Below are 16,234 nucleotides of genomic sequence, written 5' to 3'. Positions count from 1 at the left end.
ATTAGATTTTTTTTTTAATTTGGTGCAAAATGTTGTTTTCATAAAAAAAAACAACTAATGCTAACATGCTAACAAGCTAACGAAGAAACAAACAGGAAGTGACTCATTAAAGAAAGTTAAAAAAAAAAAAACACACTGGAAGTGAAATTTAACACAAAGAGACTCCGGATCACTGGAACTGGATCACTGGAACTGGATCAGTAGAACTGAATCACTGGAACCGAATCACTGGATTACTGGAACCGGATCAGTAGAACCGGATTACTGGAACCGGATTACTGGAACTGGATCCGGACTGAGTGGTCCTGGTGTCAGGACTGGGTCGAGACTCTATTATATTGTTATTATTATTATTATTATTGTTATAATTATTATTATTATTATTATTGTTATAATTATTATTAAAGCGTCTCAGTTCAGGTTTTGTGAATCAAACAAATCGTCAAATTGTTGGTTTGTGATGCGTGTTGAAGCAGCTCTCTGATTGGTGGAAAGGGTGAGGACCAGAACCAGGATCAGAACCAGAACCAGGACTTAGCGACTGTCAGACCTGCTGCAGGAGAATCAGACGTTCTGTGAAGAGTCTGGTTTAGGCGTTACAGAGTTCCTTTGAGCTGCTTTGAAAGAAGCCTGAAGTCACGGTAACCCTGGTGACCCTGGTGTCCCTGGTGACCCCGCCCGCACCGAAACCGGCAGGTCAGAGATCAGTTTACAGGAAGTTTAATTCAAATCAAAACAGGAAAGTTAAATTATTTAAGTTCTTTCTCTTTTTTTCCATCTTGGCAGCTTGAAAACTGTAAAAACTAAACTAAAGGGCTGCAACACACACACACACACACACACACACACACTTCCTGCCCAGCTGCTTCCTGATTGGTTGGTATCTTCGTGTTAATTTAAATGCTTGTTGAATTAAATGTCGTGTTTCCACTGAAATGTTTGTGTCATTTATCCATAAATAATGTTTACTGGACCTTCACAATAAAAGCCCGTCACATGAGCTGAGTCATCGCTGTACTGAGCGCGCTCAGTGGAACCACAAATAAACTGTCATTATGTGAAATACAGTGAAAGGCTCAAAGTTATGAGACCAAACCACTAAACATCCTTTTTTATATCTATATAACGTTATATGTCACAACTGAACGTGGACCCGAACCCAAATGCACGACTCAGACAAAGTTTACAAATAAACTATCCTTTATTTAGGAAAAGTAACAAAGAAAAATCGCTCTTGCTGAGGAAAATCAAAAAAACTACACGAGAAAACAAAGATCACTCACTAAGAGGAACAACAACAAAAAATCACTCAAGAGAGGAAAAACACGAAGGCTACAAAGTATCAAAATAACATGAAGCAAAGTGCCAAGCAAAGTGTCAAAAAATACAAAACCTGACGTGGACAAGATTCAAGGAAATGGCTGGCGTGGGTCTTACTGTTTCACGAGACAAGACGAACTGGCACAGGACAAGGGGGAACACAGGCTATATATACACACACACAAGGTAATGGGGAACAGGTGGGAACAATCAGGGCCGGGCAGACAATCAGACTGGTGACACACGAGGAAGGGCAAGTGACCTGAAACGAGAGGAGAGTTAATTTCCAAAATAAAACAGGAAGCCACGAGACAACATGGACACAGGACAAAACATATAACACAATTTCTTGGACATGACAGTTATATATAACTTTATTGACTCGTTGCCGTGGATACGGCTCGCCTTGTTAGTGACCTGTCAATCAAAGGTAGCCCCGCCCCAAATCATATGATTCCTTATCTTCTATTTTCTTCTAAATGGGGCCATTATTTCCAGGTTAGTCTTTTAGTTGTTGTTGTTTTTACTCAGGTATACTTGAGTATATTTATTGTATATTTAGTTCCTCTCTTCTTTGTGAAAGATAATTAATAACGGAGTGAGATTACTGTTAAGTGTTATGATTTAACGGCGCTCTTACTCTAATAACAACAGTAATAAATAGTAGAATGTTTACGGTACAGAAAGAGGATGTGACCTTATTCAGTTTGGTGCCGATGTTGTTGTTTGTGTGTTTGTACTGCAGCCGTGATGAAGAGAGCACGGAGACAATAAATAACAAAAGAGGTTAAAAAAGACTGAGAATGTTCTACTTATCTTCCATACGCAGCAGAGGACTCAATATAATCCTCCTCATCAGGTTATGGGCCCAGGCAGAGTTGGACGATAGCATGAAGACGTTTAATGGGAAGTTTTACACAAAGCTTCTATGGACTATGTAAACCAGGGATGGGCAACTGGAGGCCCGGGGGCCGCAGAGGGCCCGCACCCTCACCTGAAGCGGCCCTCAGTACAACTACATGCATTTGAGGAAGAAATATGTTAAGTTACTGTAAACAAATTAAAAATGTCAGTTTCATCATATCTGGTGAAGTGCACGCTCCTATCTGTGGCGCCCTGCAGCATTTAAGTTGCCCATCACTGGTATAAGTGAACCAACTTGGAAATAAGTGAACATTTTAAACTCTGAAGAAGTTTAAGCGACATATAACGTGAAAGTCAATGAAGATAACAAGCCAGTGCAGAAAAAAAGGCCAAAGTACAATTGGCGCGTCGACAGAATGGCAAACAGCAGCAGGAACCGAAGATAAGTCTGACCTTTGGAAAACACGATTTCTAGTTCATTTACACATTCTGAAGCTGAACGGGACTATCCTAAACGAGCCAAATGGTGGAGCTAACCCTAACCCCAGCAAAAAGGCACAGCAGAGAGAGGTTGGCGACCCCTCTACAACAAACTGTTAGATAGTAAGTTACCAAATTAGTTATGGGACTATGCTGTGCAGACAGCAGCCTATGTTAGGAACAGCTGTTCACTGGTAAAACACCAAACATATCCAAACTGCAACAATCTGGGTCAAAGTGTTTGGCTTACAAGCAAGAGAAAGAGAAGTTAGACTCCAGGAGTGATTTCTGTTGGCTATGACAGAACCAGTCCAGCTTACCTTGTGGACTATCCAGAGAGAGTTCAGAAAGGCAGGTTGGTGAAGTCCACAACAAAAACAGCCAATGAACAAGAAACACAAACATCTGAGTCACACAGAGAATATAATGATCCCCAACAACAACCAGGTCAAGACTTAATCTTTCTGCAGATGGATGTGAAAACCACATCCTTGCACGCACCAACTGACTGTGAGCTCCTTATAGAGCAACCAGAGGGTTATGAGAAAAAATCAGAAAATGGTGAAAAGCTAGCATGCAAGTTGCACAAGTCTCTCTATGGTTTAAAGCAGTAACGCTATGTTACATACATGTGTGACTGAGAATGGTTTTGTACAGAATCCTGCAGATCACCATGTGTATCAAGGGACAAACACAGTGGAAAAGTGATGTTACTTGTATGGGTTGATCATCTCATCACTGCAGAGGGCGTTCTCAACAGTGTGAAGATGATCCTCACTGGAGGGTTTGAAATAGAAGATCTGGGGAAATAGAAGCATTTTCTGGGAATAGATTTCAACCAAACAGATGTCGGGTTAAGATGTCACAGAAGAAATATGTGAACAAAATATTGGAGAGATCCAGAGAGACCCCATGTGAGTACTAAGAAGAGATCAGAGACCCAAGAAAGTCCAGAGAGGTGCTGGGAAGTTTAATTTACTTATCCACATGCACAAGACCAGATATCACTTTTGTGGTCAGTAAACTCTCTCAACATTCTGGTGAACTGACAGAAGAACACTGGAACACAGTAAAACATGTCTGAAGATTTCTCAAAGGTGCAGCAGAACAAGAGTTCAGCTTTAAAAGGAGTGAGACAGAGAAACTAGGTCTGCTGACTGGCCATCCGATGGAACAGGTAGGCGTCATTGTGCATGGTCCAAACATATTGATTATATTGTTAACAGAATGGGAAGAGGGTCGTAATGGTAAAATAAGTCGTAATGGCTGGATGGGGTCGAGGTCAGGGCTCTGTGGGGGCCAGTCAAGTTCTTCCACACCCAACTTATAAAACCATCAAACCATCAAACCACCAAACCATCAAACCATTGAACCATCGAACCATCAAACCATCAAACCACCAAACCATCAAACCATCAAACAATCAAACCATCAAACCATTGAACCATCGAACCATCAACTCATCAAACCATCAACTCATCAAACCATCAACTCATCAAACCATCAAACCATCAACTCAGCAAACCATCAACTCATCAAACCATCAAACATCAACTCATCAAACCATCAAACCATCGAACCATCAAACCATCAATTCATCGAACCATCAACTCATCAAACCATCAACACATCAAACCATCAAACCACCAACTCATCAAACCATCAAACCACCAAACCATCAACTCATCAAACCATCAACTCATCAAACCATCGAACCATCAACTCATCAAACCATCAAACCATCAAACCACCGAACCATCGAACCATCAAACCATCAAACCACCAAACCACCGAACCATCGAACCATCGAACCACCAACTCATCAAACCATCAAACCATCGAACCATCAAACCATCAACTCATCAAACCATCAAACCATCAACTCATTAAACCATCAATTCATCGAACCACCAAACCATAAACTCATCAACTCATCAAACCATCAACTCATCAAACCATCAAACCACCAACTCATCAAACCACCAAACCATAAACTCATCAAACCATCAAACCACCAGCTCATCAAACCATCAAACCACCAACTCATCAAACCATCAAACAATCAACTCATCAAACCATCAAACCACCAACTCATCAAACCATCAAACCATCAACTCATCAAACCATCAAACCACCAACTCATCAAACCACCAACTCATCAAACCATCAAACCACCAACTCATCAACTCATCAAACCACCAACTCATCAAACCATCAAACCACCAACTCATCAACTCATCAAACCACCAACTCATCAAACCATCAAACCATCAAACCATCAACTCATCAAACCATCAAACCATTAAACCATCAAGTCTTCATGGAGCTTTGAGCGTTGGGGGTCAGTCATGTTGGAACAGAAAAGGTTCTTCCTCAAACTGTTGTTACAAAGTTGGAAGCCGACCATTGTGTGTCAGGTCTTGTTGCTCTTCCCTGGAGATAAGAGGCCTCGCCCAAACCCTGAAAAACACCAACACCACTATTCCTCCTGCAGCGAACTTCACAGTTGGCACGATGCAGTCAGGCAGGTAACGTTCTCCGTCCTCCACCAAACCAGACTGACCCTCTGAATGCCAACCAGAGAAGTGTGATTGGCCACTCAATAGAACATGTTTCCACTGCTCCACAGTCCAGGGACGATGCTCCTGACATGGATCCTTCTGATCGTTGGACTTGGAGATGGAAGGCTTGCATGCAGCTGCTCGGACACGGAAACTCTTCCATGAAGCTCCCGCCACACAGTTTCTGTGCTCACATTCGTGGCAGTGGAAGTTCAGAACTCTTCATCTGTGGAATCAGCAGAGCGTTGGCGACTTTTACACCGTGAGCCTTAGCAGTCACTGACCCGCTCTGTGATTTTACGGTCTTCTGCTTCGAGGTGTTCCTAAACTTTTCCTCTTTCTAATAATATCACCTACAGTTTCCCAAACCGTCTTATTGCAGAGGTAGCATCATTTCACAGAACCAAGCATAAAGTCACTGAGTCACTTCAGAACAAAACATTCTGCATCACAAATGTGGTAAGGCAGGGATTCCCAAAGTGTGGTGCGTGGACCCCTGGGGGTGCACGAGCTGCCGCTAGGGGGTCCGCGAGATGAAAAATGTAATGGCGGTCTGATAATTACACAATTACATTTCCCCCCCACACAATAAAGACGTGTACATAAACATTTTCTTTTTAAAATGTAAAATCAAATACTGTAATATTAATTAATAAATAAATGCAGGATATTCAAAATGCACTTCATCTTAAAATGAAGCGTAGAAGAAGTTATTTTTGTTCAACGAGGCTCAAAATATTATAACATTTTCCAACTGATCTGCTTCCTGCCTCTGATCCTGAGCCTTCATCATCCTCTTTGAGCTGAAAAGGGGAAACTTGTTCATAACTTTGTTGCATTATATTGAAACTGTGTTTCAGATTAATTCAAATGTCAGAGCTCATTGTTGTGATGGTGATTATTTTATTATATGTGTGTTCTCATTTGAGCATGATTAAACATGCCATCTTTAATGTGGCGATAAAAGAGCTTATTAGGGACCGGGCACTAACGGTGCGAGGACCCTATTGAAATTGGTCCGTTTATTATTATTCTTGTGAATTTTGAATCGCCTTTTTGGGGCCTTTCTCATATTCAAAAACTCACCATTTTTGGAATATACGTTAATCTCATGTGAAATTTACATATTCTGGTATTCGCGGGGATGGGCGTGGCAAAATGACTCACTAGCGCCCCCTAAATGTCACTACCTCACACAGGTTTGTCGTAGACACACGAAATTTGGTACATACGTGTATCATGGCAAGACGCACCAAAAAGTCAGTGGAAGCCATATCCTAAAATGTACAGGAAGTCGGCCATCTTGGATCGAATATGGAATTTTCCCCATTTCAACGCCGCATACTTTAACGAACTCCTCCTACAGATTTAACCCGATGGACTTCAAACTTGGTCAGTACCATCACAAGGCCTTTGGGATCAAAAGTTGTATAAATCTTTACCAACGGTCACACTATGTGGGCGTGGCATGGCGGCAAAATATGGCGTCTCGCCATAAAACACGAGATCGTTATAACTTCCACATACTTTGTCCGATCTGGTCCAAACTCCTCATGCTTCATCACAGTCCAGCCCTTAACACTTCCACATAACAACATTTCAGCAAGCCCCGCCCCTTATGCTTTATCCACGCCCCCTTTCATAAAATGAACACATTGCATACTTTACATAACTCCTCAGACAGATTTCACCCCATGGACTTCAAACTTGGTCAGTACCATCACAAGGCCTTTGGGATTCAAAGTTGTATAAATCTTTACCGCCTGTCACACTATGTGGGCGTGGCATGGCGGCAAAATATGGCGTCTCGCCATAACACACGAGACTGTATAACTTAACAATACATTGTCCAATCTGTCCCAAATTTCACACACGTGATTAGGGTCCAGCCCGGAACACACCCACGTGTCAATATTGACACACAGTCATAGCGCCCCCTGCTGGCAACAGCAAGTAACCTGTTTTATACTTAGCCCTTGCAGTAGGTTTCACGTAGAGACACGAAATTTGGTACACACATGAATCATGTGGAGACGCACCAAAAAGCCTCTTGGACCCATACCTCAAACCCAACAGGAAGTCCGCCATCTTGGTTTGAATATCACACTTGTCATCTTTTTTGCCATTTCCAGGTCGCATATTTTAACGAACTCCTCCTACAGATTTCATCCAATTCTCTTCAAACTTGGTCAGTACCATCACAAGGCCTTTGGCATCAAAAGTTGTATAAATCTTTACGGATGGTCACACTATGTGGGCGTGGCATGGCGGAAAAATATGGCGTCTCGCCATAAAACACAAGATAGTTATAACTTTTCCATTCTTTGTCCCATCTGGTCCAAACTTGTCATGCTTCATCAGAGTCCAGCCCTTAACACTTCTAAATAACAATATTTCAGCAAGCCCCGCCCCTTATGCTTTATCCACGCCCCCTTTCATAAAGTGAACACATTGCATACTTTGCATAACTCCTCCGACAGATTTCACCCCATTGACTTCAAACTTGCCATAACACACGAGACTGCATAACTTGACCATACATTGTCCAATCTGTCCCAAATTTCACACACGTGATTAGGGTCCAGCTCGCAACTCAGGTTACTACTTCCCCATGAGCCCCTGAGGCTCGCTGCAAAATTTTGGCCGATGACCACTAGGTGGCGCTCTTTAAATTGAAGTATTTTATATCTCCACTTCGGTTGGTCGGATTAACACCAAACTTGGTATACTTATTGTCAATGCCCTCCTGAGGATAACCCTTGAAGATTTTACTGATCCCCCCTTAGGTGGCGCTCTGGCGGCAGTTTAATTTAATGAGTGCCACTGTGCCCAAACCATAAGACTTAAGGCAATGAAATTCATAGGGGTGGTATAGACTGGCCCCTGTAACGCACACACCCCAACGGCAGCATGCCCCGACACGCGTGTACTGCGAGGGCCCGTTCAGTACTGCGCGCAGTCCTAGTTGCATTTGTTTTTCTTGAAGGTGTGGGGGATTGGGGGTGTCAACCTGGTTGGGACATAGAAAGGGGTTGCGTGGCTAAAAGAGTTTGGGAACCGCTGTGGTAAGGGGTCTGATTGAAACAACTGAATTCAGTAATTAGCAGCTGTGGCCAATTACTTTGGTCCGTATGATTGTTGAGAAATGTATTGAGGAAACCTCTAAAATTAAATGTTCTGACTCCAACAGTAAATCTTCTTACAGATCGTTTGATGGGGAATGATGAGCAGGAGACGTCCAAGTTCTCAGTTTAACATCATTTTATTACAATACGTCAAGGAATGTGCAGTTACAGAGTCTCTGGGTTCAAACATCACGTCCCTGACATGACAAAGGCTGGTCAGTTCATGGAGGTTGGACCCCTTTCTGTCATTGCAACCCGTTCTCATTCCCAAAGCGTAATATACCGACGATTTGTCACACCCCTAGACGTATCATACTGAGGCAAAGGGTACCCTTCCACGTCTGTGTGAAGCGCTCTGGGTTCTCCATGACTCCAGTATCAACCCGCTGGCGGCGCTGAGAAACGCTTAGAGCAGAGGCTTACAGCCGTCTATTCACTCCAATAATATCCCGACCACGGCCCTCCATGACGCTGCCAGCGACAATCTGAATGGAGAACCGAGGACCCTGTGCACGGAAGTATTTTTCTCCCTATTTTAAGGATTTCTTTTAATGACATCGTCAACATTTCTCAACACAAACACATCAAAGTCTCACTGATAATTCAGCAATTAAATAGCTTCATGTTGTGGCTCTCAGTATAATTTTTTTCTCCTTCGATTCTAAGAAATAAACTTTTATTCGTTTGTTTTACAGCATTCCACTGGCGGACATTTCTCTCATTTTTAAAATTTTTAAACATTTTGACTTTGTTTCTGCATAAAAATGGATTTTGATTACATTTCTAGCGAGAAATATATGTTTTATTTTCTTAATATTCACTCAGTGAATGTACATAATCACTTTGTGGCGAAGATCTCGCCAGAAAAAGACGATCCGCTGTGTTTTATTTTGAAATCTGTTTTATTTTGTAATCTACCGCGATCATAGCGGATGTGGTCCTATCCTCGCGGATGTGCTGTGCGATCTCATTGAATCACGCTTCACTGTAAATGGCCCCGACTCTGCTCTCCTGTTTTAGTTAAAATATCTTCATTAAACAAACATTGTTGTCTTTTTTTAGCATAGATAATATACATACAGTGTAATTATTTATTAGACAGTGTGTGATATTCGATATATTGGGTAGAAATAGGGCTCACAGAGATATTAGTGGAGACACAGATGTTGCAATGTTCTCATAACATATAAAACATAAAATATATATTTTTGTGATGATAGAATCTTACTAAGTTTAAGCAGATGGAATAAATGTATCTAGAGTAATCATAGTTTTAAAACAATATTAGCAGATGATCATTGTATCAGAGGCGGGAATTGACTGGCGTCGTCCGGCGGCTGGCAGAACCGGATTGTGAATGGACAGGAGATGGCAGAAGGAAGTGACGGATCAGGAAGTGAGCTTGAGATGGAGTATGGTGGCGGGAGGGACGAAGGCTGGGATGTTGTGAAAGGGGGGAAAGCTAAGCGTAAACGCAAAGAAAGGGAACAGAAAGGAAGGACTTCAGTGTCAGAAGAGACAGATAGTGAACAAGCGAAAAAAGGTGAGGAGGAGCACAAAATAATAATTACACTGGAACAAGAAGGTGCCTCATTTGGGGAGTGGAACCCTGTTCGCATCACTAAAGCCATAAATAAACAAGTGGGAGAAGTGAAAAGTGCGAAAGTTTTGCGCAGTGGAGCATTGCTGGTTTTCTGTAGAGATATTGGCAGTTGGGGAGAGCGATCAGGCTGAACTAGCAACGCTAGCTAAGAGTGGAGGTGGTCTCGTTCGAGGAGTGATCTTTGGGATTCCGGTGAGTGTATCTACTGATCAGATAAAAGAGAATATAAAGGGAGCGAAAGTGAGGGAAGCAAGGCGACTGAAAACAACTCGTGAAGGTCAAAAATGTGATAGTTTATCTGTAATGCTTACTTTTGACGAGGAACGACTCCCTGATAAAGTGTATATAGGATACATGAGTTATGATGTGAGGCTATATGTGCCTCCGCCATTGAGGTGTTATAAATGCCAGAAGTATGGGCACGTTGCGGCAGTGTGTAGGGGGAAGCAAAGGTGTGGGAGATGTGCTGGGGAGCACGAGTACGGGAAATGTGAAAATGGAGCCAAACTCAAGTGCTGTAATTGCGGAGGGGAGCATTCTTCAGCGTACAGGGGATGTGAAGTGAGTAAGAAAGCAGCTGAAGTGCAGCGAGTGAAAACTTCACATGGGATCACATACGCAGAAGCAGCTATAAGGGTGGGGAACAGCCAGCTGAGAATAATGTCAGGATGACAGATAATCATGAAGTGAGAGCATGTGAAGGATGCAAAAAAGTTAAGGAAGATACTCTGATTGTGGGGAAGAGAGAATTTATACTGTTCATGGTTGATGTTGTTAACTGTACGGCGCAAACAGACAAAAAAACGGAAAAAATCAAAATAATAGTGAGAGCAGCAGAGAAATATTTGGGAGTGGATGCCATTGGGTGGGAGGAAGTGGAGGACATGTTGAAAGGAGGATCACACAGTTCACAGATACCGTCACAGCAACTATCATCATGGGGTGGTGGGTCATCATGGTCCTAAGTATATTACAATGGAATGCAAGAAGCCTTATAGCTAATGGGCAGGAGTTTAAGAAGTTTATCTCTGGGATGCAGGATAAGCCCAGTGTAATCTGTGTCCAAGAAACGTGGATGAGAGTGCAGTGGGATTTTATAATACACGGGTATACAGCGGTAAGAAACGATAGGGAGACTGGAGCAGGTGGTGGGGTAGCAACCTTTGTCAAGGATGGGATAGGGTTCAATACTGTTCAATTAGGAAGGGATCATGAATCTATAACAATAAAAATTTGGACAGGAAAATATGAATTAATGATTATTAATTACTATAATCCATGTAACAAACTGAGTATGGATATACTGAATATGGTACTGGGGGATGTGCAGGGGAAACTAGTGTGGTGTGGGGACTTTAATGCACACAGCACGTTATGGGGGAGTGAGAAAACAGATGTGAATGGATCAATAGTGGAAGAATTAATAGAAGACAAAGGGTTAGTATGCATGAATGATGGAAGGGGCACAAGGTATGATTGTGTACGGAATAAGGAGAGTGCGATTGATTTAACCTTAATGTCAAATGAGATGGCAGGTATCACAGACTGGGAAGTGCTAGATGAAATGTTAATGGGCAGCGATCACTATCCAGTCATTAGTAAGGTTGGAGTAGAAATACAACATGAAGCAGAGACGAGGGTGCCAAGATGGAAAATAGACAAAGCTAAGTGGGACATTTTTCAGGTGATGAGTAAATTGAGAATAAAATGAGAAATAGTTTTGAGAAATGACATGGAGGGGAATGGACAGATGTAGATGAGTGGAATAAGAAAGTAGTCACAGCTATAATACAGTCGACTGATGAGGCAATCCCAAGAGGTTCAGGGGGCAGAAGTGTGAAGAGTGTACCATGGTGGGATGATAACTGCAGAAAGGCAATAAAAACACGGAATAGGGCTTCCAGGTTATTAAAGAAACATCATACAATGGAATCATTGATTCAGTATAGAAAAGCACAGGCAGTGGTGAGAAGGACGATCAGAGCAGCTAAGAGGGCATGTTGGAGGAAGTACTGTAGTGGGATAGGGCAGGAGGTACAGATGGCAGATGTTTGGGGAATGATCAAAAAAATGAGTGGGATAAGAAGAAACATAACAATTCCAATGCTGAGGAAAGATAACAGAACAGCAACTAGTAGTCTAGAAAAGGCAGTGTTACTGGCTGAAACGTTGATTAAAGTTCATAGCTCAGAAAATATTTCAACAGAAGCGATGCAGCAAAGACAGAATATGTTAGAGCAAAATACTTGGGTTAGCAACAAAAAACATGCAAGAGGGGATAACCTAGATCAGCATTTCAATATGTATGAGTTAAGGAGAGCCATTTCTAGTCCTCGACAGTCATCACCAGGAAAAGATGAAGTTTGTTATTGTATGTTAGATCATATGGACAATAGGTCACTGGAAGTGGTATTGAAGTTATTTAACAAAGTTTGGGATTCAGGGGAGGTACCGCAAGCATGGAAACACTCAGTAATAATACCAATATTAAAACCCGGTAAAGTAGCAGCAGATCCATCAAATTATAGACCAATTGCTCTAACATCACAATTAGGAAAGACTATGGAGAATATGGTAACAGAAAGGTTAATGCATTTTTTAGAGAGTAGAGATCTTTTTTCACCATATCAAAGTGGATTTCGTAAAGGAAGAAACACCATGGATTCAGTACTGAAGTTAGAATCAGATATTAGGAAAGCACAGACAAACAAAGAAATAGTGGTCGCTGTATTTTTTGATATTGAAAAGGCATATGATATGTTATGGAAAGAAGGGCTGTTAGTCAAATTAGATAAGTTGGGAGTGGGGGGGAAGTTATATAACTGGGTGTTGGGCTTAATATTTGGAAGAACAATAGAGGTGAGAGTAGGGAAGGAATACTCGCCAGTATATAAAGTTGAAAACGGAACTCCACAAGGGAGTGTGTGTAGTCCGGTATTGTTTAATTGCATGATAAATGATATATTTGAGGAGGTGGGAGGTGGAATAAATAAGGCATTGTTTGCTGATGATGGGGCTTTATGGGTGAGGGGGAGAAACCAGGAGTATTTGCAGAGAAAACTGCAGGCAGCAGTTGATAAAGTGGAGAAGTGGGCAAGTAGATGGAGGTTTAAACTATCAGTTGCAAAAACTCAGGTGATATGCTTTGCTAAGAGACACAAGGAGATATCAATAAAATTATATGGACAAACACTAGAACAAGTCAGAGTGATTCGTTTTTTGGGTGTACTTTTTGATGAAAAACTTACCTGGAAGCATCACATTGAAAAAGTGAGAGATACATGTAAAAATGTTAATAACCTTATGAGGTGTTTGGCAGGACGTGATTGGGGTGCGAATAGGAAATCTCTAGTAAATATATATCAATCTATGATGAGATCAAGGATAGATTATGGCAGTGTGGCTTATATGTCAGCGGCAGAAAGCCATCTGAAGAAACTGGATGTAGAGCAGGCTAAAGGGTTGAGGATATGTAGCGGGGCTTTTAAGACCTCCCCAGTAGCAGCTCTACAAGTCGAGATGGTTGAAGAACCTCTACGCATAAGAAGGGCGAAGCTTATGCTGGCATATTGGGTATATCTACAGGGGCACAAAATTTCACATCCAGCAAAAGCAATATTAGATGAGTGTTCAGAACACAGTAAGACAAACTTTAGGAACCTGGGCTGGGTGGGAAATGCAAAGGCTGAAAACATTGGTTTGTGTAATGTACAGTATATCGAGTGTTCCTTTATCAGTAATACCTCCTTGGTTATTTCAGGAGCCGTTGGTGGATTTTGGCATTCAGACCAAACTCAAGAAGAAATCAGGACAAAATGGTACAGGTGTCTACAGAAATATGTAGACAGATTAATAATATTCACAGATGGGTCAAAAGACCCAAAAACTGGACGCACAGGGGCAGCTGTTTTCATCCCAAAGCATAGACTGGCAATGAAGGAGAGAGCCACAGATCATGCCTCAGTTTATACAGTTGAACTCTTGGCAATTACACTGGCACTAAGGTGGTTAAAGGGAAACAGTAAAGTAAATGTATTAATAGCACCAGATAGTTGTGCAGCTTTAACAAGTATCAAAACAATGAAGTCATGTAGGCAGGACATAATTATGGAAATACATCAGCTGCTGCATGAACTTCATAGTAGAGGGGAGACAGTTTGTTTTGTCTGGGTCCCAGCTCATGCAGGGGTTGAGGGCAATGAGGAGGTAGACAAACTTGCAAAACAGGCAGTAAGGTCTCAAAAAATGAATAACAACATCCCGCTAGGAAGAGATGAAGGGAAATCAATCATAAAAACACAAATGCAAAAAGTATGGCAAGAGTACTGGGACAGAAATGAAACAGGTAGGCATTTCTATAACATACAGAAACAAGTGGGGGGAGGACGGGTGCTGAACAGGAGCAGGAAGGAAGAGGCGGTGTTCACCCGTCTGAGGCTGGGGCACACGGGACTCAATAGCACACTAAGTATAATAGGGAAACATCCCACAGGCAACTGTAGAAACTGTAATCAACGTGAAACAGTAGAGCATGTTATGATGGAGTGTAAGGAATATGAGAGGGAGAGGAGAGATTTAAAAGCATTCATGCAAAGGGAGAAAGTCAGTTTTACACTAGGAAATTTATTGCAAAGATCAGACAATGTCAGTAAACAAGTACGGAAATATCTGAGGGAAACAGGGCTAATGGAGAGGATTTAGTTTTATTTATTTATTTATTTTTTGTTTGTTTGTTGTTTTCTTTTATTTCCTGCTAATCTAATGATCCACACTCCAATCCGGTAGGTGGCGGCAATGCACCTATAAATTGGATGCCAGCCGCCAATTAAAATAATAATAATAAGAAACAAGCAGCTTCTTGTCTCACAGAGTTTTTCCTCCACACATGAAGGTGGAAAGTGTCTGTAAGTGGACCTGAAGTGAGTTCAGCAGGTGAGAATCCTTTATAGACAGATATCGATAGAGGAATCTGTAAATGTTTCCTCATCAGGATACTTTGATCACATCGTGCTGTTGAACTGCCAGAACTTCCTCTTCTCTCTTCCCATGGGCGAGGCTAGCTCATGTTTAGGGGTGCTTCAGCAGCCCTAAACATGAGCTCAGCAGCCCTAAAACTTGGAGTAAGAAATGTTGTTATTCTAAAAATTTTGTTCGTCTTTGAAAAACTTAAATGATGTCCAAAACAAACTCTGTAGTTTGTGGTTTAAATGTATATGTAAAGGATGAAAATGAAAACACCCCCGCTTCGCAAATGGTATCATCCTCCTCTCAGCGCTCCCTCTCTGGGCTGCACCGCTCCGCTGGCCGACCGGCATCCAGCCACACAAACACAGTGACAATCCTTTAGTTGTCGTGTTGTGAATCAACTCAGTAAGTTGTTCCAAAGCTCTGTCTCATACTTCCCTTTTACCTGGAGTTGTTCCGATTCCGATACCATATCGGCGAGTACTGGAGTCCAGGCACCGTTTTCCAGTTAGTTCGGTTAGCTCGGTTAGCTCACTGGCATTGTTTCTTTATAAGGCCATTCTGGGTTTACTCCCCACATACCTGTGTGACTACATTATCAGGACCCACAGCACCTACAGTCTTCGTTCCAACAACACATACCGGTTGACTGTTCCCAAAGTCCGCACCGTACTCGGTAAACAGGCTTTTATGTATCGGCTCCCTCAGCCTGGAATCTGCTCCAGAGTCTCAATCTGCAGGACCTTATTACGCTCACATCCTTTAAAAACTCTTGAGAGATCTGAAGCAGACTCGTATCGCCTTTGCACTAGTTTTTGATGATGTCATGATCTTGTGCTGTCCATGCCTATCTTACTGTGTTGTCTGGATGCTTGTATTTTACTGTAGCTCCATGTTTTATTGTCTGTTCTGTCATGATGCACTGTCTGTCTTATTGTTGTAACTTTTAACCTGCTGCTGTCTTGGCCAGGCTTCCCCTGAAAAAGAGGTCTTTGTGTCTCAGTGGGACCGACCTGGTTAAATAAAGGTTAAATAAAAGATAAATAAAATAGCTTCGTTAGCTCGGTTAGCTTCGTTAGCGCCATTAGTGCAGCTGCAGTCAAACTGGAGCGGTCCGTTTATTAAACAAAAGGAGCAGTGCGACAAATTAACTGTGTACCTGTGAAGTGTGTCCTTGTGTCTCTGTTGTTAAAGTTTATCGGTACTTGAGAGCAGGGGTCTCAAACTCAAATTACCTGGGGGCCGCTGGAGGCAGTATCAAAATCACCAAAAAAAGACACAAAATTACTAAAAAAACACAAAATGACAGAAAAAAT

At 42.0% G+C, this 16,234-nt stretch overlaps 1 protein-coding gene across 1 annotated transcript in view; it reads left to right on the top strand.

Moving 5' to 3' along the window:
• The first annotated feature begins 9,718 nt into the window (after positions 1 to 9,718).
• LOC131993215 (NACHT, LRR and PYD domains-containing protein 12-like) overlaps positions 9,719 to 16,234 on the top strand; it is a 171,941-nt gene continuing 165,425 nt past the window's right edge. The window contains exons 1-2 of the mRNA XM_059359004.1: positions 9,719 to 9,893; positions 10,051 to 10,145. Coding sequence (XP_059214987.1) covers positions 9,719 to 9,893; positions 10,051 to 10,145 — 270 coding nt within the window. The remainder of the gene's footprint in view (positions 9,894 to 10,050; positions 10,146 to 16,234) is intronic.

The sequence above is a fragment of the Centropristis striata genome, chromosome 20, assembly GCF_030273125.1.
Source record: "Centropristis striata isolate RG_2023a ecotype Rhode Island chromosome 20, C.striata_1.0, whole genome shotgun sequence".
NCBI classification, from domain to species: Eukaryota; Metazoa; Chordata; class Actinopteri; order Perciformes; family Serranidae; genus Centropristis; species Centropristis striata.
The sequence above is the reverse complement of the archived record's forward strand: the minus strand, read 5'-3'. Positions and strand labels throughout refer to the sequence as shown.